Source organism: Taeniopygia guttata, chromosome Z (assembly GCF_048771995.1).
Source record: "Taeniopygia guttata chromosome Z, bTaeGut7.mat, whole genome shotgun sequence".
In the NCBI taxonomy this organism is placed as follows: domain Eukaryota; kingdom Metazoa; phylum Chordata; class Aves; order Passeriformes; family Estrildidae; genus Taeniopygia; species Taeniopygia guttata.
In genome coordinates, this window is record NC_133063.1 from 53,058,844 (window position 1) to 53,083,099 (window position 24,256).

The 24,256-nt window shown below is 37.6% G+C and overlaps 1 protein-coding gene across 2 annotated transcripts in view; it reads left to right on the forward strand.

Annotated features, from left to right (window-relative positions):
* PARP8 (poly(ADP-ribose) polymerase family member 8) overlaps positions 1–24,256 on the forward strand; it is a 122,769-nt gene that overhangs the window by 69,834 nt on the left and 28,679 nt on the right. For both annotated transcript variants that reach the window (XM_002196996.6, XM_030257350.4), the window contains 7 exons: positions 2,135–2,195; positions 3,141–3,231; positions 6,071–6,137; positions 7,492–7,617; positions 9,732–10,281; positions 12,539–12,592; positions 12,696–12,791. In XM_002196996.6, coding sequence (XP_002197032.1) covers positions 2,135–2,195; positions 3,141–3,231; positions 6,071–6,137; positions 7,492–7,617; positions 9,732–10,281; positions 12,539–12,592; positions 12,696–12,791 — 1,045 coding nt within the window. The remainder of the gene's footprint in view (positions 1–2,134; positions 2,196–3,140; positions 3,232–6,070; positions 6,138–7,491; positions 7,618–9,731; positions 10,282–12,538; positions 12,593–12,695; positions 12,792–24,256) is intronic.

The following is a 24,256-nucleotide window of genomic DNA, read 5'->3' on the forward strand; positions in this document are numbered from 1 at the left end:
ATTAAATGGAAATTTATTGCACTTCAAGAACCTGGGGAATCAAAATCTGAATAGCGGTATTTAGATTTAGGAAATGAATAGATGGTTATTTGCTAAACTGATAACTATGAAATTCCTTCAAGCTCCTAAAATGGAAACATTATGTGTAACCTTTTGAAAACTTAAATGCATGTAGTTTACTGAATCAGCTGTTTCACTGGAAACACTGTGATCCCCTTGAGCTCATTCTAGTAGAAACTGGCACCTGTGACTGCTTTTGGCATGTGTAAAACCTTATCCACTGTATTGCAGCTGAAAATATTTACAAATTCTTGGAAATACACCCCACAGCTTTAAGTGTTCATTTTCATCCTTCTTGTGCATCTCCACTTCTCTAAGAAGAGAGGAATTTCTCTGACAAAAGTATTCACTGAGAGTGGATATTTTCTAGACAGTTGACCCTCCTTTCAGTAATCCCTTGCTGTCACAGAGTCAGTTTTACATGTAAAAGTAAAGTTTCTGTACCTGCATGCTTTTCACCACTGCCCTTAGAAATCTGGCCACAAAAGCCCTGAGAAAGTGATCCATCCAGCTGATCTTTTGCTTATTCGTTTATGGACAGAGAACCTCTGGGAGTTTCAAAATCAAGAGGCTTTGATGAGGCTATTGTAGATAGTAGATCATAAGATGCAGGTGTTGGAATAAAACATTATTTCCTCCTCATGTCAGCTTGGGAAATTAAAACTAGAGTTAGCATCATGTTTCTAAAATCCATCTTCTAGGATAGTAATGGAGTGAGGGCAAAGCGATTTCAAAGCGATTTCAAGTGAATATGGAAGTGTATTTCAAGTGAGTATGAGCTTCCCTATTTCAAAGCCAGGATTTTAGTGAGTTGTAGGCAGTCAGCAAGTGCCTGTGCACCACCTGCTCCAGTGTCACCTCAGGTCTGGGTGAGATGACAGTGAAGCAGCGCCAAAGGTGGCTGGAAAGTCTCTTATAATACAGCCCTGTCCTGCCCTGTGTGTGCCATGTGTGGACAGACCTGATCGAGAGAGTGAACTTGGGTTTTCCCTGACCAGACAGAACCATTGGGTTGCTGAATTTCGGTGGAAGGGGCTCCCTTCATCAAACTTCACAAGAGCTCAAGTGATGTTCAGCACAAACTCAGCCCTACCACATCTGAGAGCTAATTTTGGTAGGAAACAGTTACATTTTACTGTTTCAAAACTGCCTTGTTGATTGGTTTATGTACAACTGTTGCTCTGCACTTAGTGAAGTTTAATGGAAAAGCATGGAAGTCACTGTGACAACAAGCATAGAAATGGAGCTTCAAAGTTAAACACATCCTAGTGGCTGGAAGCTAATCTGTGGAAATTGGAGCGATAATACTTTTACAATATTGTCCACTTAAGTAACATAAATGAAAAGGAAGAAAGTTGTTTGTTTAGGTTTGTGAATAATTATTTTGTAGCTCTGTTTTTCAAGTATGTTGGGGGAGGGCAATCAGAGTGATTCAGAAAATAAGAGGTAGAAAAATCACAGTTTACATGTAAGATTTCAGATGGTAATGAAATATCTGTCAAATCCGAATCTTACAATACTGCGTATAACACATAAAAAAGATTAACTATTGCCTTGAGCACATTACTGGGCAGTCTTTATTTTTGACAGGCAAGTGCTTGAATGAATGAACCAATCCCCCAGATATAACATGCCATCCTATAGGCTATGTTGTACTTGTCTTCAGTAGTTTATCTGAAGTCTGTTTTTAGGTTACTGGCTGTTAACCTGAAATACTTTTGAAAATTAACAAGATTTTCATGTGTCATAAATGGGAGCAGCATGTGGCTATTCATTTTTCTTTGTTCATCTCTGCAATGCATGAGGCAGAAATACATAGCAGCAGTGGAGATATTTTGGGGGAATTAGTGGAAAAGGTTTAGTGTGTTTAAGCAAGATCCTCTGAAAAAAGCTTTTAAGTGCAGCCGATGGTCACCCACTGGGAATATTGATCCAATCTATGTAAATGTGTATTTTATAACCATTCTGATTTTACAGATAAGATAATCCTTTATAAAATCTTGGGTGTTGTAAGTACTCCTGAATTGAGGAGTATCTTAAAGAGCTCTAATGTAATGTAATTATTTCCTTTCAGGGAATATGGAGCCATTGATGATGTAGATATTGATCTACATATTGATGTTAGCTTTCTTGATGTAAGTAATCTAATCACAGAATTACATAATGAACATTAATACCCATTTAATTTTGCTACACATCGGACTCTCTAGACAACCACTGATACTTTCGTTTTTTTTTGGAGACTTGATCTTCACAAGTGGTTGTCACATTATTGATTGATACAGGGTAGAAAGGTTTTCTTCCCTTTTATGACCACTTTGTTAAAATGCTGTGTTAAGCTTTTATTTGCTGCACGTGTATTTCCTCCCAAACATTTTTTGTGGATGGTAAATGTTCTAATAAATATAAATGAAACACCATTATTTTTATATTAACCTAGACATGAGTCAGGTGAAAGCACTTCTTACAGTCCTGAAGGGAAGAGGACTTTGTCAGGAGTGCTCCTGTACACTGATAAGAGAGAGACTTGACTGGCGAAGGAACAGGAGAGCTCTTTGTTGGCTGGCAGCATGGTTTCTCTAGCTCTCATGCTGTCATTCAGCTTCACACTTCTTCACCTTATCTGTGCAGCAACTTCCTGGCCTCTATATAAAGAACAAAAATGAGAACTTCTAAGGTCATCATTAGCTTTTGCACAGACATGTCTTATTTTCAGGTCCACACAGCACATAAGACAGTTACTGAGCCTTACTGTTCTGTCTTTTTTGCTCCTTTGCTTCTCAGCTTTGAGCTGTTGATAGATGGGAATGTGTCTGCCTGTACTGTACGTGCAGTGTTGTGTATAAACCTCTGCTTGGTTTAAATGAGCTCGCTCAAGAACTGGAAGTAGTCTGACACTGATCTTCAGGGGGCGTTGACATGCCATAATTTGTTCTGAGCCTGATGATGTTGGGGTAGATACTAAACAATTGGGAAATGGTTGGATGGTGTTTGTAGCAGCCCTAAGGCAGACTGACAAAAGGCAGTAGTTCCTCACAATGGCTAATGATGTCTGTTGTTTTCTTATTGTCTTAAACTAGGAGGAGATTGCTGTGGCTTGGGATGTAATTCGCACAGAGCCTATAATAGTGCGACTGCACTGTTCACTTACACAGTACCTAAATGGACCAGGTTGGTCAATTTTGTATGTTTCTTGTGTCTTTTGTAGTGTCCAGTCTGAGCCATGGGTGAGTCACTTACTCACTTACTCACTACCAAATCTTTGACCCTGCATGTGCTCAGTTCTACTGCTGAGAGGAGTCCTATTGGTTTGAAATTTGGCTTATGTATTTGCTTGGCTGGGCCCTTCCTAGTGACACAGGCATCTAATTTAAACTTGCATAGGTTGATTTTGGGAACTTAATTTCCTGATATCCTTTGAGATGCAACTGCTTCCCCTAGGAACCAGGGTTAAGGAATAAAGATTGAGAGTTTCTAATATGTGATTTCCTGATTTTTTTAAATCAAACATCATCTGCACAGATGGGATATGACCAATAATGAAGACATACACAGACCTGTGCAGCACATTAACATACACTTCTTCATGCAGCTTTAGAGAGTTAGGCCATGGTAATTCCCCCTTTCAGCTTCTGGTTTCTACATGAGTGTGTGAATTCTGGAAATCTTTAGATTTGAAAGAATTTTTAAGTGAGTAAAGTTTCCTCATGAGAGAAAAATGGTCAAGCTTATGAAGAATCGACTGATTTTGAAGATTTGGAAGCATTCATATGTGAGAGTCAACTTCAGATATATTTTTACAGTCCAAGTCAGACTCAGTTTGGATAATAACTTGCCCAGCCTTGGAGACTTGCAGTACAGGCTGTCAGTTCATGCTTTTATCTGTGGGAGAATTCTTCTTCTGGAAAATGAATAGATATTTCCAGTCCTGTTTAGCAAAATCTGTCCCAATGAGCTATTACTATAGGATATGTTGTCCATCGATTCTAACTATAATGTCTATTTTGTTCATTCAAGTAAGCATTTCATTATACCAATATTTTTTTCCCATTGACTTTAGTATTTTTTTCTGTGGTTTATTACTTCAATCGTTTTTGTTAGTATACAAATCTTAAAGTATGCATTTGCGATAGCAAGAAGCAGTGTTAGTATTCAGAACATTCCTGTCAAAATGTAATTTAAAAAATAAAGAAGTGCAGCAAATACGAGAAGGTGAAGTGTGTAGAGCAGCATGCAGTGAGAAAGGAGAAGTAAGAAGAATATATATTCTGCATCAATGACAAGGTTAAGGTGGCAAACATAGTTCCAGTGCTGCAGCTGACTGCTTGTGGGAGTGCTGGAGTTCTGAGAAAGGCAGCAGGGCCACAGGCAAGAACTTTGCTGACGTTGGTTTTATGAGCTAAGCTGCTTTTGCAGCCTTGTCTCTTTACTTACCAGCAAAGCACAGTGAGATCCACCATCTTTTGTATTAATTCTGTGAATCCCTCTTCTGTTTTCTTGAGAATACAGAGCCAGAATTTTATGCTGTATGTTTTTGTCCTATACTACATTCTATTCGTTGAGAAACAAGAACACAATACATTGCAAAGCACAGTGGGGGATATGAGTACCACCCTGTAGCTGTGTAATACACTGATTTTAGATAGTTCTGGTTAATAGCTTGTCTCAGTAGGGGCTGCGTGGGCAGTTAGTCCCTCATGCCTTAGAAACCTGTCTTAGAGAGGATGAATCAGCTAGTGGTATTGCCATGTCTCATCTGAATGTAGAGTCTAGACAAAAATTTTGGTCTAGATGTCAGATTATAAGACTGCTGATTGTAGGTATGCTGGTATGTAAAGTATTCCTCGTCCCACCAACCCCTGCAGCGTGTCTGAAATTTGACAATCCAAAGATATTGCATTAATTAAATCATTCATCCCTTTCAAAAAAAATAATCAGCAGTTTATATTTAAAAGATGAGTTTATGTTTCATGCTATTTGAATAATAACATTAGAGGAGAGATAACTACTGATCTTTGAACTAAGTTAAATTGCATGGCAAACATATGTATTGTATTTTATTATCAAATTTAATCTGTTAAACAAAATTAAAGTACAAACTTGGATATTCTGAATAAAATTCAACTGAGTGATCAGAATAACATCAAAATATTGTTTTTCCACTTCTAATAAAATTTGAACAAACCCCAGACTTTTGTTTTAATTACTTTTTGATTTTACTTTGGTTATTGCCACCTTATGCAATACAAAATATGCAGTCTGTTTGTGCTTGTGGTATGCATTGGTTTTTGTCCTGCCTTGAGGCCCTGGGACTCTCTCAACAAGTACTGGCTTCCATCTGCCACTTCTATCTAGCAAATGTTATGGAAGGATTTTAGTAATACCACTAGCTAATTTCCATCCTTTACCCTGTACATTTGCAATTTCTGACATGAATATGGATACACCAGTATTAGGACAGGCCTTGACAAAATTTTAGGGTAATACTTGGCCACTGGAATGCACATGTCAGGCACTTAGATGATGGTTTTTGATCTTGTATTAAAACACCCTCAGAAGCAAAATCCAGATACAAATTAATTCAGTTTAAGTCTGGACTTTCTTCGTAGCCACAGGAACTGTACTATGTATAGACTACTTACTCGGAAAAAAGGTTTAAAATGTTAGGTGAGATAAAGTGCCAGTCCAGATACATTTAATCTGATCCTGCTTGCTACTTCCATAGTGTATATGTAAAAAAATATGCATTTTTGTAAATAAAATGCATGGGAAGACATAAATTTGGGAGAATTCCATATGTAAAATTACAAATTATATTGCCTGATATTCCAAAAAGGACCACTCCTTTCTTAATATGCTTAGATGACATGTCTACTCTTGCCATTGCTTCAATTTAATTGTCTGTAGTCAAGCCCCACAGAGAAGAGGGTCCTTAAATAAGATTTATGTGGCCACGAGTTTGTCATTACTACTGTAAGTTCATATATCAACAAATATCCTTTTTCCATAGTGCCAACTGTGGATGTATTTCAGATCTCTACTAAGGAAAGATTTGGGCTGGGACATCAGCTGAAAAAGTAAGTCTAGAAAAGTACAAACCCATGTTTTTAGGCAAATGTAGCACTCTTTTAGTTTCCAGACCGTGTCAAGTAGAATAAAATTCATGTTGCTAGGTTTGTTGTTGGATCAATACCTCTTGAAGTTGTTTATCTTTAAATAAAAGTCAGTATTTGCCATTTTAAGTTTGGGTTTGTTGGTGAGAACCTGACCTACGTTACTTGCCAGGGTTTTCTGTCACTTTGTTGCCTTTTAGGAAAAAGCTATAAAAGGTATAAAGACCATATCTAGGAATTTTCAATTTCATCTTTCTGCTTAGATGATGAAGCCTCTGAAATAGGAGTCCTTTTGAGCTTCATGCATACTATGAGGGGGCTATGCTTTCATGGTTGCCTCTAGGATATACCACAAAAATCAGGCCATCCATGTTTTGAGGACAAGATGGAAGGATAGTCAAAAAATGTGTCAGTTTCATGTGGTCATAGTTCAGCTCTTTCTAATACAATTTTGCTGAATCATCTCTTAACGTATGCTTTTGTACATTAATAAATTTTTAAGTATATAAGCTTTAGTATCTCGCCATTACAACATTAAGAAACCCCTGAGGAAAACAAAATCCTGTTTAGTGTTTTAAGAAATTCAGTGCAACACTTCCATAATCTTACAAATTAATAAAGTTATTAAAATCTCTATGGTACATAACTTTGAAGAAAAAAAAAGGAAATAAATGCTTCCCCAAAATTAATAGTCTCTTAAAATGTTTTGCTATTTACCCTGTCTGTGATTTTTTGCACCAGGTAATTACAAAAGGTTCCCATATGACGTTTTCAAGAATTTAGCTGCACAGTTCACAACTGAGCAGGAGTAAAAATTTCCGTGAGCCCACTGGTCCATCATGGCTATGGCAATGGCATATTTCTTTCTCACACCAAATTTAGCTTTGACTTTTATCACTATTTAGAACCCCACTGTGAAATTAGAGTCAGAGAACAAGGTTCTGCTTAGCCATGCAGATGCAGTAGCCAGTGGTCATGTGAGAGGTAGACCCCTGTAGCTGAATTTGAATGCTCATGACTCAGTTTATGTCTAGATCCCCGTGAGAGGTATACTCTGCATAAGTTTTGCAGTGATTTTTTACACAGACTGTATTCTCATTAAGAGTCCCATATTAAATTAGCTCTACATGAAAAAAAAAAGGGGGTTTTGAGGAGCTGGGACACCCAATTACTAATCCACATACATGGCAGAAAACTTCATCTCTAGAGTGAGAACACTGCATTGACACCTGCATGGTGACCACTGAAACCATAGTATTAAAATGTCTTATGTCCTGGCTGGGATAAGAAAATCTTTCTTTTCTATCCTTATTTGTAGAATCATGCAGACATTTGTTACACAACAATGGAAGAACAGTAAAGAAAAATCTAACTGTACGCACAATAAGAAGGTGTCTGACAAAAAGGTGAAATCCCCTCTGCACATCTTTTCTACATTGCGCAGGTAATTGCAGCAAGGAAAATGAGCTTTTATCACCATAAACTGTTCAAAATCCACAGCAGACTTCACAAGGTGAAATCTTGACTTTTGTTCACAGAGAAGTTCTCTATTTATATCTTACCTCATGGGTTTACTGTCCTTGCATTGCATGATATCAGGAGTGAACTAGGTACTGTTGCAGCTTCTAAGATTATTAGAAGCCAGAGCATTTCAGTGCCCTGCTCTCTGAAACAGCCATGTTACAACTAGAACTGGAAATAATTAATTTTATTTTAACTTGTGTTTTTATTTTTATCTTTACTTGAATAGTAAGAATGAAAATACAAGTAATACATATGTATAGCATATGTTATGTATATTTTTAAAAACTGTGTTTTTCCAGCTCTTCTTTATACAGCAGTTTGTATATTTAGTTTTTTAAAACTGGAATGGTCATCATTGAATGAATGATTTTTAAAGATGCTGAGCACCCTCCCCACTCCAGTATTTGACTACATTAATGTTTTCCACTTCTGAAATACAGGCACAGAATTTCAAAGAGAAATGTCATTAGAAAGCATAAGAAAGAGTTTATGAATAGTTTGAATGAATTTGAATTTAATACAATTTCTGCCAGTTGCTCATACTCATAAGTATATGTAGAATCAGGTTCTGATTTTACCTCTTTCAGGGTGGTGACTATTTACTCTAGTGTGGTTTCCTGATTATGGAGGGTTGACAGATCACCCCTTCAATTCAGTTACTAAATTTGAATTGAATGCTTCTTTGAATATTCCTTCCTTTTGATTAATTTTACCATTCTAAGGTCAGAGTATGAAAAAGAGATAGAATACAGCAATCACTCAAATGGAAAAAGGATGGAATGTCAAAGATGAAAAAAAGATTGGTAGAGGAGCAAAGATGGTGTTTTAAGTAGAAGTCTTCTCCATTCCCTACCATGCAACACACGACTGCCAAGCACAGGCTGTAGCTTGGGGCTTGTTTTTATTTAGAAAGGGCATACAAAACCAGCCCATTCTTTTTCCTCTTGATTTGGGAGCTTAAGTCCAGAGATGGCTCAGCCCAAAGGTAAGGACACTCTCTGTCCCCAGGGCACCAGTCCTACCTCCCATCTGCAGGAGGGTGAGAGTGAGCCAGCTGCTTACAGTGAACCAGCAGGCTCCACCTGCCTCCTGCACTGTCAACACTTGCTAACGGGGTGGGGAAAACTGCCGGCCTCTCCCTTTGGGTTTTAGCTTCTCTATTTGATGCAAAAAAAAAAAAAAAAAAAAAAATCCAACCCCCCCCAAAAAAGCCACCTAACAAAACAAAACATACAAGAAACCAAACCAAACCTGCTTATAAAACATATGAAAATGATTCAGCATACCTGTTACATGTTCTTTGCAAGACCAGGCAAATGTGAACTTTACAGAAATGTAATAGTTAGTGTGAACGTTGTTTCATAAAAACCTTTTGTTTTTTACTTCCTGCATTCTTAATTTAGGTCTCTCACATTCTTTTTTCTGGTAGTACAGACTCAGAATTTGTCTATAACCAGAAAGAAGGGTATAAATTTGTCTTTCACAAAGTGCCCACGTTACTATGATGGTTTTAAAATAATATCCTTTTCATCTGAATTAAATTTAATGTCTCCCATGTTTCATTGCTCATGGTATCTTCCATTGGATCTGAACATAGAATTTCTTATGCTGTGTCCCGAATACAATAACTTCTATGGTATCATGTTGTGAGCATTACATAGAAAAGATAAATTTTGATAAGGAGGATGTGTTATAAGAGGTGGATTTCATTTCTAAGATAATTTCCAGAATAATTGGTTTGTTTTGAGACACAGAAGACCTTACAAAAAGCTGTAAGGTCGCAGGTCTAACTTCTACTTAAGTAGTTGATTGTCTTTTTGATTAATGAGCTTGTGTGTAAATAGGAGTAAGTTGCTTGTTTTGGTATTGGAAGATGTTTTATATACAATTGTTTATTAAAAGTTTGGGTTGCATTATCACTAGTGAAAAATATAAACATGGGTGGCACTTAAAAGTGTTTACATCTGTGTGATCTTGCTTGATTTGCCAAGGCTTTTGATTATTCTCCAGCTTTGCCATGTTCTTTATTCTAAGGTCGCCAAGTTATCCTCCACCTGGCTGTGGTAAGAATAAATCAAAACTGAAGCCAGAACAGGATGGCATCTCCAAGACTCACAAACTATTGAGAAGGACTTGCTCTAGCACAGTGAAGGCGGAGGATGTGTGTGCCACAAAATCTCACAGAACATTTGGCCGCTCGTTATCGAGTGACCCTAGGGCTCTTAGATCGCACAAACTGCTGAGTCGTGCTTGCTCTGCAGCTGTCAAGCAGGAGGAGTGCATCACTTTAAAGCCCCATAAGGTGTTAAATAGGTCGTGCTCTGGGGATCCTCGATGTGAGCACAACAGCACCTTGAAGCCCCACAAACTTTTAAGCAGATCCTACTCCAGTAACCTTAGAATGGAAGAATTGGATGGATTGAAGAATCATAAGTTGCTCAGCAAGACTTACTCCAATGCCCCTAAATCATCCAAAACGGAGCCTTTCAAGGAGTCCACCATGGCAGAGAGCAGGAGGCTCTCTCTTACCTCAGGGCTTATTGGTATCTTAACACCATCCTCATCATCACCTTCACAAACTGCTGTGAGTAATATTTTTTTTGTATTCTGCTCATTTTCCTCCTATTATTTTCCAAATGTGCTATTATGCTTTTTGTGCAAAGGCATTAATACTTAGAATTTTTGATAGTGACTATATTAGATATGCTGGAAGACAAGAGCAATGAAGTTAGCTTTTTAAGGAGGATTCAAACAGCTGTGCATACACATATAGTTAAGTTATAAAATCGGAATTTGCTGGGGTTGGGACAGAGATTTTATGTGTCATGTTGAAATTCAGCTCAGCTGGTCATGAAAAAAATTCAGTCACCCACTTCTTCCCTGCATGCTTCCTGCAGGAAGAACGAACAGTGTGCACTTCTGTGCTGCAAAATTAGGTTGGTTGCAGAGGAGTTTTCTCATTTCCCTGCTTGCTTCGTGGGGGAAACAACTGTCCATTAGATGGTTTGAGTGCCACGTCCCCTCTCCTTCTAATCTTTGCATTTGCATCATCATCATCATCATCATCCCCACCATACTGCAACAAGTTCAATCATGGTTCCATTCACCTCTTGCACATTTGTGATTTGTGAAGGGTTAAACTTAAACCTGCAAATGTGCTGAGGGACATCAGGGGCCACACAAGGAATTGGGCCCATGCTGGCCCTCTTACTTTCCTCAGAGACATGATCAATTGGGAAAACAAAGGGCAGCATATGCTCTTGCATTTAAGAAAGAGCTTTCAAAATTGATTCTTCTGTCTATACCTCTTTAAAGATGGCTTTTTACTTTAGAAGGAAGAGTGGGTTTGTTTGCAGTCTTTCAAGGCAACAGCCTGTTTTTTGTGTGTGATCTGGGGAGAAGTGTTTAGAAAATAGTTCTCTCTACTCCCTTTTCCTGGTGGCACCTTGGAAGCTGATTCTCTCTTCAGATGCCATACATATGTTTAAAATAGTGCTTTCTACATAATGAAATTACATTTAGTGCACTATGTTTCATGGTAATTTAGTAAGCTTTAAGCTATACTCTTCAGATCTAAAGGCAGGGATACACTATCATAAGGTTATTGATATGTATGTTGTTTGGTTGATTCATGTGATGTGCACAGTAAAATTAATTTAAGATGAGCCATCAGACTTTATTCTTGTTACAGTTTAGAGATGCACTTTTTTTCTGATTCAGCAGAGGATATATTAACATAGCAAGACTTTACTCTCCTGGTATTAATAGGAAAAGTCCCTCTGTTTTTTTAAGATAATGAAGAGCTGACTAGGTTTCATTACTGGTGTTATCAGCTGATGAGGAAAAAGGCAGGCCCTGTTTGGCAGCCTATAAAAACTACCCATAATTTATTGCTTCAGTGCACTTACTTTGAGGGAAGATCATCATGTACCTGGTCAGATGTAGTTTGATATTAGTGGAAGGGCATCAAGAGTCTATTTCATATTTTATATGCAGCCACCAGATCTGTATGTAACCTGGATGCCTAACTGCAATTTGAAGCCAATGGAATGTAGGAGTGGTGAATCAAGATCCTGAGTTCTCTTCAATTCTCAGCTAAAATATGAGTTTATATCAATACAAGTAGGATTGTTTCCCAGAAGAAAAATGAAAAGGCAGTTAAGCAATTAAACAGTAGAAAAATGAAAGGAAATAATCCTATTTAAAAAAAACCCTGCCAAAACACGGTAAATGGAGCTGGTCTAACTCTATCAAAACAATGTGTGATTGAAATAGATGCCAGTCTGGAGGGAAGTCTGAATCTTAGTGACTCTTGTTAACAGAAGTTACTTCTGATTTATGTTGTTATGTGCTGAAAGAAAAAGAATTTGATCAGTATCTGAGCATAAAGATATGTTAGTCCAGTGTTGCAGAAGTGAGACCTTAGTACATATAAAATAAAAAGGTTTTTAGCATTTCTGAGAGTTACAGTAGTCTTTCAAGCCTTAACATACAGCCTGTATTTGGATAGGCAATATGCAGTGAAAACTCAATGGAAGTTACCAAACATCAGTTTATTAGGATGGATTAGAGGCACTGGTGTTTTCATTTGAGATTGAAGCTTCTTGACTGGTGAGATACAAATCTCCATCAGATTTAAGAGCTAGGAAGAAATACTAAAAACCTACCCTATATCAGTAAACAGTAAAAGGATTGATAATTTGTAATCAGGTTCATGCAAATGGGAGATCTCTTTAGATGCAAATTGTTTACATATTTACATGCAAAAACTTATAAATGCTTTACCATTTCCTTACAAATAGTGTGCCAACACTGAAGTTGCCTCAACTTTTCCATTGCAGCAAAATTATGGTGCAAAATGCATTCCGGTGCGAGACCGTGGCTTTCTTGTGCAGGTAGGATGTCATATACTACTCACATATGAAACACTGTGGAGAATGAGCTGACTGTTAAATATTTTTAAGCAGATGCTGTTATTCTCATTTTCATTGTTCTCAGAGTATTGAATTTGCTGAGCAGCGGATACCAGTATTGAATGAATACTGTGTAGTTTGTGATGAACCTCATGTGTTCCAGAATGGCCCTATGCTGCGGGTAAGTGGTGTGCTGGTAAAACAATGCATTTTGTAGTGCTTTGAATAGCTGTGGACCACACAAACCTGTTGGAAAACCATTAAATTATTTCAGATGGGTTTCATCCTAATACTTTTTTGAGATGCAAAAATATGGAGCATATTAACTAGGTTTTGCTGTAAATCTGGAAACAAAAACAGTCTCACAGGGAAGAGAGAGAGAAATTAAGTTTTTATCATACCACATAAATGTAAAATAGCATGTATTTCACTGAACACTGTTGTGCTACAGTAGTCACAGCCACATAACACAGAGAAGTGCATTAGAGTGTTTTCCCAGTGCTCTGGCATTCTTCTGAAAGTTTAGGGCACATCATCCTTGAGCTTTTATCAAACCGTGACCATGGTATTTACATACACTGGTGTTAATGCCAGCACTCTGTGAAATTCTTCTGACCTTGTTTTGCTCACAGGCTGCTGGAATGAACCATTCTCAAATGTGTTGTGGCTCTGTATGCCCAAAGTCTGGCCAGTTAGGCAGCTCCTCATTTTTTTCCTGTATGACTGGGAATAGAATTTTTCCTGCTGATCATTGTAGCCTCTCATGCTGTTGGTGTAACAGTGGAAAAGAGTAAGATCAATCATGAGAGACACACTGCCTGGATCAGCGCATCTTTGTGAAAGAGTATTTTAACAGAATACAATTCTTAGCTTTAGGGCTGGTCTTGCAGTTTAGAATCCTCTTGTTTCACCTGCCCTTCATCCAGTAGGGAAATATGAGTAACCTAAAAAGATTTTAAAGCCATGAAAACTAACTCCAGTGAATGAATGGTCTGACTGATACCAGACAATTTCTCCACAGTGTGGCCAGCAGCTACGGATAAGCTGAAGCAGATCTTACCTATGATAATTCCATGGAGCTGAATTCAGGAGGGCTATTGCTCTACCTGGTAGCAGAAGCCACCTCAGTGTCACTTCCCTTGATGCTGACTGGCACCAGGGTCAGGCATTCTGACTGCATATAGGGTGTACAAATGGGCTGCTGGCAGGATTTGGAAAGGCATATACATACCCAGTTAACACTATTTATGTCATGGTTAAGCCCCTATAGTTTTGGATATCCAGAGTTATTTTTGCTTCTTCTAGCTCAGATCTATCTTTTAAAAGCAATGTATTCTGACAGGTTTTATCAGTAGCCAAAACTGATTAGAAGCCTTTAAAAAGGCATCCGTTTCTCACTGTTTGTGTTTGAATGCACTGCTGTGTATATTACCTGTGACAGAAAGACATAAGACAAAATCAGTAATGTTTGAAGAGTGATTAAAAAAATCTGACCTTGTTTTGAAAAACATAGTTATTTAAGTTATTGGAGTTTATCTATTATCTATAAATCAAAGCAAACAGTAGGATTTATTCTATTTAAAAGAACCAGAAGGTAAAGTTACCTGCTCTAAATGAAAAAATCTAAATTCCTTTTTTCCCACCATAAAGATGAATATCTCTGAGAATTACTCTTTTGTGTCTTCAAATTAAAAAAGGATCATTTTAGAGCTATCTGTTTAAGAGTTTGTCAACATTTCACAACAGAAGAAGCTGCAACCATATTTGCTCCTGAACACATATTCATCAGTGTTTGAAGTAGCATAACCTGACAAGCTCGGCAAAACCAGAAGAGTGTCATTATATAGCCTAGGAAAAATTAGATACCAGGAAGAAATCTAGCATACTCTGTGTATGCTTGAATGACTCAATAAGCAATATAGAGCCATTAATGAGTTTGCACTTCTGCAGAAGATGAGAAAAGATCTGTGTGGATTGAGCATTAGCTTGCCTTGGAGTGTGTTAAGAAAATTTATGCTTCATTCTACTGAGAGCTCAGGCCAGGGGCAGCTTGAAGGTAGTCAGTTTGTGGGATTTATGTACATGCTTCAGTTGAACACACACATACACATACATGCATACATATATATGTGTGTATATATCTAACGTATGTAAGGAAAAAGAGCATTTGCTCATTAGTATCACTGCAGGAGCAGATCTCAGAAATTGAGTACTTTTGTTACAAGAACGCAGCAAGCTTTCATTTAAGGCATGGCTGCATGCAGTGTAGTTTTATTGAGGGTGTCTGGCCTTTGTAAAGAGTTCTCTCTTTGGATACCACCATAACCTTACCAAGTTTTGTAATGGTGTGTGCCTTGCCATGGTGTGCTTAGCATGAGTATCCAGATCTCCTTTTCTACGGATGCCTGCATCCTGAAGGCATTACATGACAGGCTCTCTCTGCGGCAGGTTGTGTCACGAGAGGTACCACAGGCTGTATAATTCTTGGTCATTCACCAGTTTCGCTCTCTAAAGTTCAGTTCCTCCACACAGATGCACACAGGTTCGTGTCTAGGTGTGGGTGTTCTTAATGTGAGTTTCCCTTCTATGTTTTGGACCTCTTTTTTTTCAACAGCAAAGAAGATCTATGAAATTATAAAAACATAATAAAGTTACTGCTTGAAAAATTAATATGTATATAGGTTTGATTTTCTGATCTTTTATGTCGTTTTATGCAGTTATAAAGAGGCCACTGAGAAATTTGATTCTCTGATCCTCCCATATGTCAACCTGGTGCTATTCCTGAACTACAGTATAGTTTATTAATTGTCTTAAATGCAGTTTAAAAAAACTGAACAATTGCCATCACACAACAATTACAGTCTTCTATACCTACTTACAAACTCTTATGCTGTACATAGTTTTTTGTGTTAGTTATTACTGACTTGGGAAATACGGATTTCTCATCCTCACAATAGCTGAAGAAACCATCTGAAACTGAGAGATAATTTTTTTTTCTTTCTGCAGACTATCATTTTATCTTAGTTATACAGTATCTTTCAATCAATCTCTCTTAGCAAGCTTTCTTCTCAGTATTATGCTTCATTTTCTTAAATAAATTTTCCCGGGGGAGTAGTCTGGCTTTAATATCTATTTCAATTTAAGTTACTTTTAAAAAATCCTGACATCTTTTTACCATAAGATAACAACCACTTCATGACAACAAGATGTCTCATTTTGTATGGCTTTATTTAGGTACTAGATCCACACGGCAGACGTATTACTGTATGGGAGATTTTGTTGCAGAACAGCTGCATGACACGATTGCATATGTTTGACTTGATGATTTTACAGTGGACCTCTGTCTTGCTCCAGAACCCTCCATAATTATCTGATCATGTAAATGTTCCCTACTGCTTCAGGGATCCTCTTTGTACATTGAAATTTTTGGGTGCTGTTAGGCCTTCTTAGTCCTTTATTGAGGATAAATGAAGGGGCTGCTTTATTGGCTTCCTGAAAATGAATAAGTAAGAAATTCTTATCTTTCTCTTAGGACTTTCTTTACAGAGCAAAGTGAGTATCTTTGAGAATAACCAGTTTTCTTTTGAGCTCCAAAATTCCCTGAAATACAGAAGACCAGAGTTAAATGCTCATTTCCTCTGTGTACTCCACAAGTTTGTGTGTGTGTGTGTAAAACAAAGCAGATTTGGTAGATGGGGTGGCCTCAGAACATGCCCAAACCTAATACCCTCACGAGGAACTGCACCTATATTACTGAGAAGGGGAAGAACAAAGGTTCTCTTAAATGGAAGAAGGAATCTTTTATCTAAGATCATAAACATCATGAAGTTGTAACACACTTCTTAAGAAAAGGCCCATGGTCCACCGTTTCATTCCATCCACTTAAAAAAATCCCACAGTAGTAAAGTAGGCGATGTTTTCCCGTAAGTATTCACACCTTCCCCAGATAAGACGGGCATGAATGAAAGATCTCATCACAGCATGTTTCTTCTGTATTTATTTCAAAAGCACAGTGAGATTTAAGGATTATTTGCAGTACACCAGAAGGTATAAAAGCCAAAATGGATGTTTAGAGAGACACACTTACATAGAGTACCACCAAAATCAGAAAATTACTTGAAATCACTACGTGGAATGATATTCAATTGTTCTGCAAAGCAGAGGAAAAACATAGTGAATACAAGGATCTAAGAATAAAAAATATTATTTAAGCACTTACATAACATGAACCAATGTTATTTCATGCAGTCATTTCTAATGATGATTAGAATCCTGCATATTTCACTTTTCACAATAAGATAAAGAAACGGCTTTGAAATCATTAGGAAGTGTTGGGACTGCAGTCTCTACATCCAAACAGCTCCCTTAACTTATGTGAAGAATCACAGTGCATCTTCCTGCAAGGCAACCTGTGCTACAGAGCTCTCAGGAGCTCTGCCGTCTTCTGAAGTATCTCCTTGCTCTGTTTTGAACAAGAGGAAAGTGGAAGGTCAAACACAGGTTTTATGGAGGAAACACACAGAAGGTAGATATGGCAAATCTGCTGAAAAAAGTAAGGGTCTGGTCATTTGAATTATTAGCCTCATGTTCCCTTCTTAGAATTTGTTTTCAATAGAGAAGTTGTTTAGATGAGTGAGAATGGACTATTACCTGATTGTAATTAATGGCTAGATTTGGATTGTGAAATGCTTTTTTCCCTTAACATTTTCAAACAGTTGGTAGTTCATTCACATCTGTGTTGTTTAAATAGTTAAATAAATTATCCTGATTTCTTTCAAATGACAGTATTAGATTAGATATTAGAAACTAACTTAGGAAAGTTGAATGACTTCCACAAAACCCATTTTGAAGTACTGACAGATTCTTGCATGGGGCATGCATGATGCAAATTCCTGAAACTGGAATTTGTTTCATCCACTGCCTTTCACTGGCTTTTGAAGATCTCCAAGGATGGAGACTGCACAGCCACTCTGAGCAGCCTGTTACAATGCTTGATAAAGCTTTACGAAAAACTTACTTTAGCTTTATCTAAAATTTTGGATAAAGTTTAGACAAAGTTAATAATGTATGAGAGAACGAAAGTACTGACTGACCCTCTAAAGGTCCTTTTTAACCATCTGCTTTGGTTCATCTAGTAAAACATGTATTTTCCAAAGCAGATTTACCAATGTAATAAAGAAACCTAAGGATTATTTGGTTCAATGTTAGATGGGTATTTACTTATTTTAATGCTTTATGAAAGTCTTCCTTTTATTACTACTAGAATATTCTAGGAAAGGACTAAGTTGCATTTTAATAATGCAAAAGTTCTGCTGCTGTAACAGTAGAGAAAAAAGTTGTTTTAGGAATTCAGAATGTACTTTTATTACAAACATTTAATATAATGAGATAATGAGTCATTAACAAAAGTGGCTATTATATTTAATGATCTGATTAAAAGAAGTGTAATAAAAATGTGATATCATATTTGAAGACTGGAATAAAGAAAATGTCAGTCCTCTCTTAAAGAAGGGCAAGAAGGAGAGGATCCAGAGAACTCCACCCTGGTCGCCCTCACCGTGATCTGTAGAAAGGTGATGAAGCAGCTAAGCCTCAAAACCATCTTCAGGCACATTAAGGACAAAAACATCTTCACGAAGAGCCAGCATGGTTTCACCACTGGGAATTCATACTTGACTGACTTGATAAAACTTCTTTGAGGAAGTGACTGGTCTGGTAGATGAGGGGAGAGCAGTGGATATTTTCTGCCTGAATGTGAGTAAGGCTTTTGACAGTGTGTGCCATAAGATCCTTTTAGACAAGTTGTTGATGCGTGGCCTGATTAAGGAGATGGTGAGGTAGTCTGAAAACTGGCTGAATGTCTGGACCTCGAGTGTGATGTTCAGCTGGGTAAAGTCTACTTAGAGGTCAGCAACTAAGTGGTGTACCCCAGGTGTCAGTAGTGGGTCCAGTTCTGTTTAGTACCTTCATTAATCACCTAGATGATGGTGCAGAGTGTCTTCTCAGAGAGTTTGCAGATGGTGGAAAAAATGGATAAGTGTGTCATACTCCGGAGCGATGGGTGCCGGTCAGAGGGACCTCGACAGTCTGGAGCAGGAGATGCCAGGAACATCATGCACTTCAGCAAGGAGAAATGCAAAGTCCTGAAGGTGGGGAGGAACAAACCTAGGCACCAGTGTATGCTGAGGCCCAGCCAGCTGGAAAGCAGCTTGGCTTGGGCAAAAAAGTACGCCAGCTTGGACACGAGAAAGCAATGTGTACTTGTGGTATGGAAGGCTAATGGTGTTCTGGGCTACATTAAATGGTAGAACTGTCTAAGTGTGTGGAGAGATGTGATGTGTCCCCTGCACACTGCCCTGGTGAGGCCACACTGTGCCTGTTCTGTGCTCCTGAGCATGAGGAAGGGATGGTGCCACTGGAGAATGTCCAGTGAAAGTAAGATGATTAAAGGGGCTGGAGCACATCACACAGGAGGAAAGGCTGAGAGCCTGGAAAAAAGAAGGCATGGGTGGGCTCTTACTGATGTCTATAAATATTTGAAGGAAGGGTACAAAAAGGATGGGGCCAGGCCCTTTATGGTGTGTTCAGTGGCATGACAAGGGGCAGAGGATACAACCTGAAACACAGGAGGTTTTAGTGGAACAACAGGAAACACTTTTTACCTTTTTCACCTTTTCTGAATGTGACTGACCATAGGAATAAGTTGTCCAGAGAGGTTGTGGAGTTCACTTCCATGGAGAAATTCCAAAACTGTCTGCTCGGGGTAGCCGGCTCCGGGTGACCATGCTTGAGCAGGGATGTTGGACTAGATGACCTGTAGAGATCCTTGCCAACTTCAATCTTTCTGTAATTCTTTGATCTTATTCAGCTTTTACATAGTGTAATTTGTAAAGCTGATATCTGTCTTGCTGTTCTGTGCCTTCCCAAATTCCTCATTTGCAAATACTAAGGCCATTAACAGAACAGCATGAGTGAATGGGTTTTAGACATCTGTGAGACAATTATACAGAACAAAATAATCTCAGAATATATTCAATAAGGTAAACAAAAGACAATTTGTGTATCAGTTTTCCTTGTTTTTAGTGAAGAAGTCTCCATAGAGTGCCATCTTGTGTCGAAACCTCAGACTGAGACCTCCTTAGAACAAAGAAAGGATTAGTAAAAAAAAATCAACAATATTAAATATTACAGCTAGTTTCTTTGAAATTTGTACAGCATACATTTCTGCTATTTAATGTTTTCTCCATAATATATGAACAGTAAAATATCATAAAGCAATATCTGAAATACCTATTCCTATTATTTAGCTGTAAAAATAAGCATAGTCCTGTAATTCTGATACATCTTTTTCCATTAGTGAGCTTGCATTTTTTAAATTATTTTTCGTCTCAAAGTGCTCTCAGTTATGTTTTATTTACTATGGTTGAAATTTTGCCCTTTGTGGAGTCTTGTTGACTTGAAGAGGTCTTGGATTTCTCTGTGCTTTGAATACAAGAGTCTTAGACACCACTGAAAACACAGGAGCATTGAGTATGCTGCTTAGTCCTGGGAAATTTCTTGAACAGAATAAACATCACTGAACTGTGGAGAAAAGTGTAGGTGTACAAATATGTTTAGTCAGCTGGAGTTAAGCCAAGATGCTTATGGAATTCCAAGATTTTTGTGGAATAACACTGTGGTCTTTCTAATCCTTATGCCACAATATAGGCTGGTTTTGTTTCTTTTTATGAAAAAAAGCCTTTCCAGCTACAACCTGTATGTTAATAGAATAGATTTCAAATAATGTATATTTTACTGACAGAGTAAAATGACTGCAGTATAGCTTTTCCTGTTGCCAACAAGTTACCAAATGCAGCATCCCCATCTAGCATTCTATAAAGCTTGTTTGTTCACCATTTTTTTTCTGTATCTGTTAAGTAAAAGTATATTTTTTGAAAGTGTGCAAGATGCAAACCCCCCCCCCCCCCCAAAACCCAGAAAAAAAAACCCCAAAAATCCTCCAAAAACCCCAGAAAATAAAATTTGGATCAGGCAAAATGAAGCCAAATAGAACAAGTGACATTTCTTACTCAGCTACAGACTATTCTCATCTTTCTTCATGTTGTACCTGATCACCACTATGGTATATCCTGTGTCTTTGAGCAGCCTGTTCCATGTAACACGTGAATACTGATAAACTATTCAAAGAGTTTACCTTACAGTAAAACTAAGACTTGGCATGGTGGAAAGTAGGAAACGGAACAGAGATTTGAAGTTACATTTTGCCTCCTCATCTGTTGCTTTCATTAGGAAAAGTGGGATGGTCACTAATGGTTTCACCTTCACCATTTACTGTGTTTGCTGTATGTCAGGCAATAAGCCTTGCCTGAAGCATCTCCTGTGAGATCAATAGTTTTATAGATGTGTTAGTCATGTTACAGCCTCTTTAGTGTCTGTGTGATATCCCTCAGAACACAGGACTAAGTGTGACACATTGCTTTTAAGCGCAGCTGCAGCCCACATTAGAAAGTTGCTAGATTGATATAGACTATGAAAGTTTCAGATTTTCAAATTGAAAGAATGTCTAGAAAACATTTTAGGTAGTGTATTAGTCCAGGAACCAGGATATGTCATAGTGCGTAGGTGGTTTGTGTGTCTGCCAGTCTCAGTCACTGCAGAAAGAATTTACATTTGCATTGTAACGCACAGGAACTCTATGCTTTTTTTCACCACAGCAGCAGTTGGGTGGGAGCTACTGATCATGCAAAGAATGGGGGTGGCTAAAGGAAAAGTCTGAAAACTTCAAACATTCAGAAGATGCTCTCTAGTTCTGTCATTGTCTTTTGCCTCCAAGCATTTGCAGTCTCATGTTAACTGCCCATTTCTTATTTTTTTCTGGTTTTTCCCCACTGGAATAATGATCCTTCTAATAGTGTTTTAGCACCCAATGAATGATCTTCACTTAGCTAATAGTTCTGTGAAGACCAATGGCTTTATGTTAGTTTTCTATTTTCGAGACTAAAAATAAAGTCTATGTAAGACCCTGGTAGTTGCTGTTGCTGAAAGGAATTACAGTTGCCTTCTTCAGGAAGCAACAAAGTCCCCCAGCCAGTCAGCTTGTATACTCAAGGTGGTGGTTGTAATCTGTGGAACTGTGTGCTCCTAGGATGAAATCCATATTAAGAAATAAGTATGTGTTTAAGCCCTATTTTGTTCTGTATTTTCCCCTTGAAAACAATGGGAGATAGTAATCCAGGAAAAGGTAATTTATCTGTACATTTGTGGCTGTGAATTTCACATCAGTAAGAACACATTCATTGAACATTTCAAGTACAGACACAAAGATTCTTAGAAAGTTTAGCTTGTTGAATGTTGCATATAAATGAACCACAGTCAGAGTATCCAAAGATGACATGGGAATAACATAGCTTTTATAAATGTGTCAGCGCTGTTCTTGTTTGTTTAGTGTGGCTAGGGACATTTCTCATATTTATGATCTGTTCCCATCCCAAAGGCATGAATCCTATGAGACGAGCAGAGTGGACACCATATAAAGGGAAACACGCAATCAATATGCAAAACATTAGCAGCAGAGTGGGAGCAGCCTTGAATCCCAGTTTCCTTGCAAAGCTTGTGTTTTTCTTTAAACTCTGCCTTTTAGAATTGATTTTTTAAAACTTAGTTTCCATATGTTTTTGTTGGTTCTAACGTGCACAATTGCAGGCAAAACATAAGTAAGGAAATTTAACACTGAATAGGTAAGTCACAGTGTGACAAATAAGACTCCTCAAATATTTGCTTCTGAATTGCAAGCTAGTATTTTCATTTTGTAGGGATTTAAACAATACAAATGGTTGAGCTTAACTAGTGACTGGAGTAGAGAATATAGAAATTGCCACACCAATGTCTCGTGGAATACATTGCTAACACCTGTGGGAGATGTAAGTTAAAAACATCTTATTTTGGTAAATTGAGACAATTCCAGAAACAGAATTCAAATGTACATTTAAAATTACTCTCGGTTAGGCTAAAAGGCATCCAGACTTGATACATGAAGACAGACTGTTGAAATGTCCCTTTAGCTATAGGGTTGGGATTATTTTCCCCATTTTATTGTTTTGACAAAATTCATAGTGGATGGAAAGGTTCATCAAAAACACAAAATCAGAAAAATTGTATGGATCCTAACAGAAGTATCTGTTCCACTTCAGGGCTGAAATTCTTCTGTCTTGCTTGCCCTTATATCTAGAGTTGTCTAGTGTCAGCCGGAGGCAAAAAAAAACGAAAACAAACAAACCCCCAATCCCCCCCCCCCCAAAAAAAAAAAAGAACCAAAAACCCCACACACAAAACAAAACAAAAAACCACACACACACACAAAAAATACCAAAACCAAAAAGACACCAAAAAATTTTCCGAAGTCAAACATAAGTGCAATGTCTTTTTTCCTAACTTCCCTCTTCAGATACTCAGACAATTCTGGGATCATAACAAAGGGGCAGGAAAAAGAGAAATGGTGACAAATTGTGTGTTCCTTTACCATCATTTAGTTTCAAGATAACTTACTTTGCTGAGACTGTAAACAAAATATCAAAAATAAGTCTTTTTTTACAAGTTTTCTTAATGACAAGCATGGCCAAATTTGGATTGCTCAGCTATTCCAGAATTATTCCTTGCTTTGAAATAAAGGAAGTATGTGTATTCTGTTGATTGTGATAGTTAGCCCACTGAACAAATGATTTGACCATCTTCTAAATGAGGAACACCCAAGAATAATGACACTAATAGATACTTCATGTCCAGCTTGCCATGACACAATGAATTTGATCATGTCTGGCTTCATCTGCTGCCTAATGCAATGTAGTATGACAGATAAACTAAATCAAATGGGTGACATTATCGGATTTGGAAGACGATAGCTCTTGTAAAGCAAATGAAGTGAGACTGTATCAGTCCAGAAGATTTTGGATGTTTATTGAGGTCTTGAATGTTTGAAACCCAGCAAATAAATGTTTTAAGTGCTGCAAAGCGTCTGTGTGCTTATTACTGGCAAAGCTGTTGCCTGAAACAGGATTCAGCTAAATTTTAGGTTTTCTTTGTGTGTTTAATTAATTTTTCCATTTCTGCAAGTGCTTTGTAGAGGCAGTGGCTTGAACTTTAAAGCATGCTACTACAAATGCTTTTGTACTTGTTGTGGTCACTAGACTCAGATCTTTCAGTTACAAAGATAAGTTTAAGTTTCAGTGAGCTAGGATTTAATACTGTGCATTTGAATAAATAGTATCCAGGATTTATTTTTGATTGTTTTCAGCATTGTCATAACAGGTTGTGTTTATTGGGTAATTTTAAGGAAGGTTTTAATTAGTGTTTCTTTCAACTATTTGTTCATTTTGAATACTTGTAACAATTCATGATATGATATTACTTGAGCCTTTATAAAGTTGTTCTGATATGATATTACTTGAGCCTTTATAAAGTTGGTCTGCTAATTATCTTTCAGTAAATAAGATGGAGTTGCTGTAAGGGTTGTAAACAGTTAGGAAGCTCATGAAGACATGCCTAATTTTGTTACCTAAAGCTACATTCCTTTTTATTTCTGCTTTGCTTTACGAAGGCAAAATGTTCAGTTCTCACTCAGTATGCAGTTTAGAGAAAACGTTTTTTTAT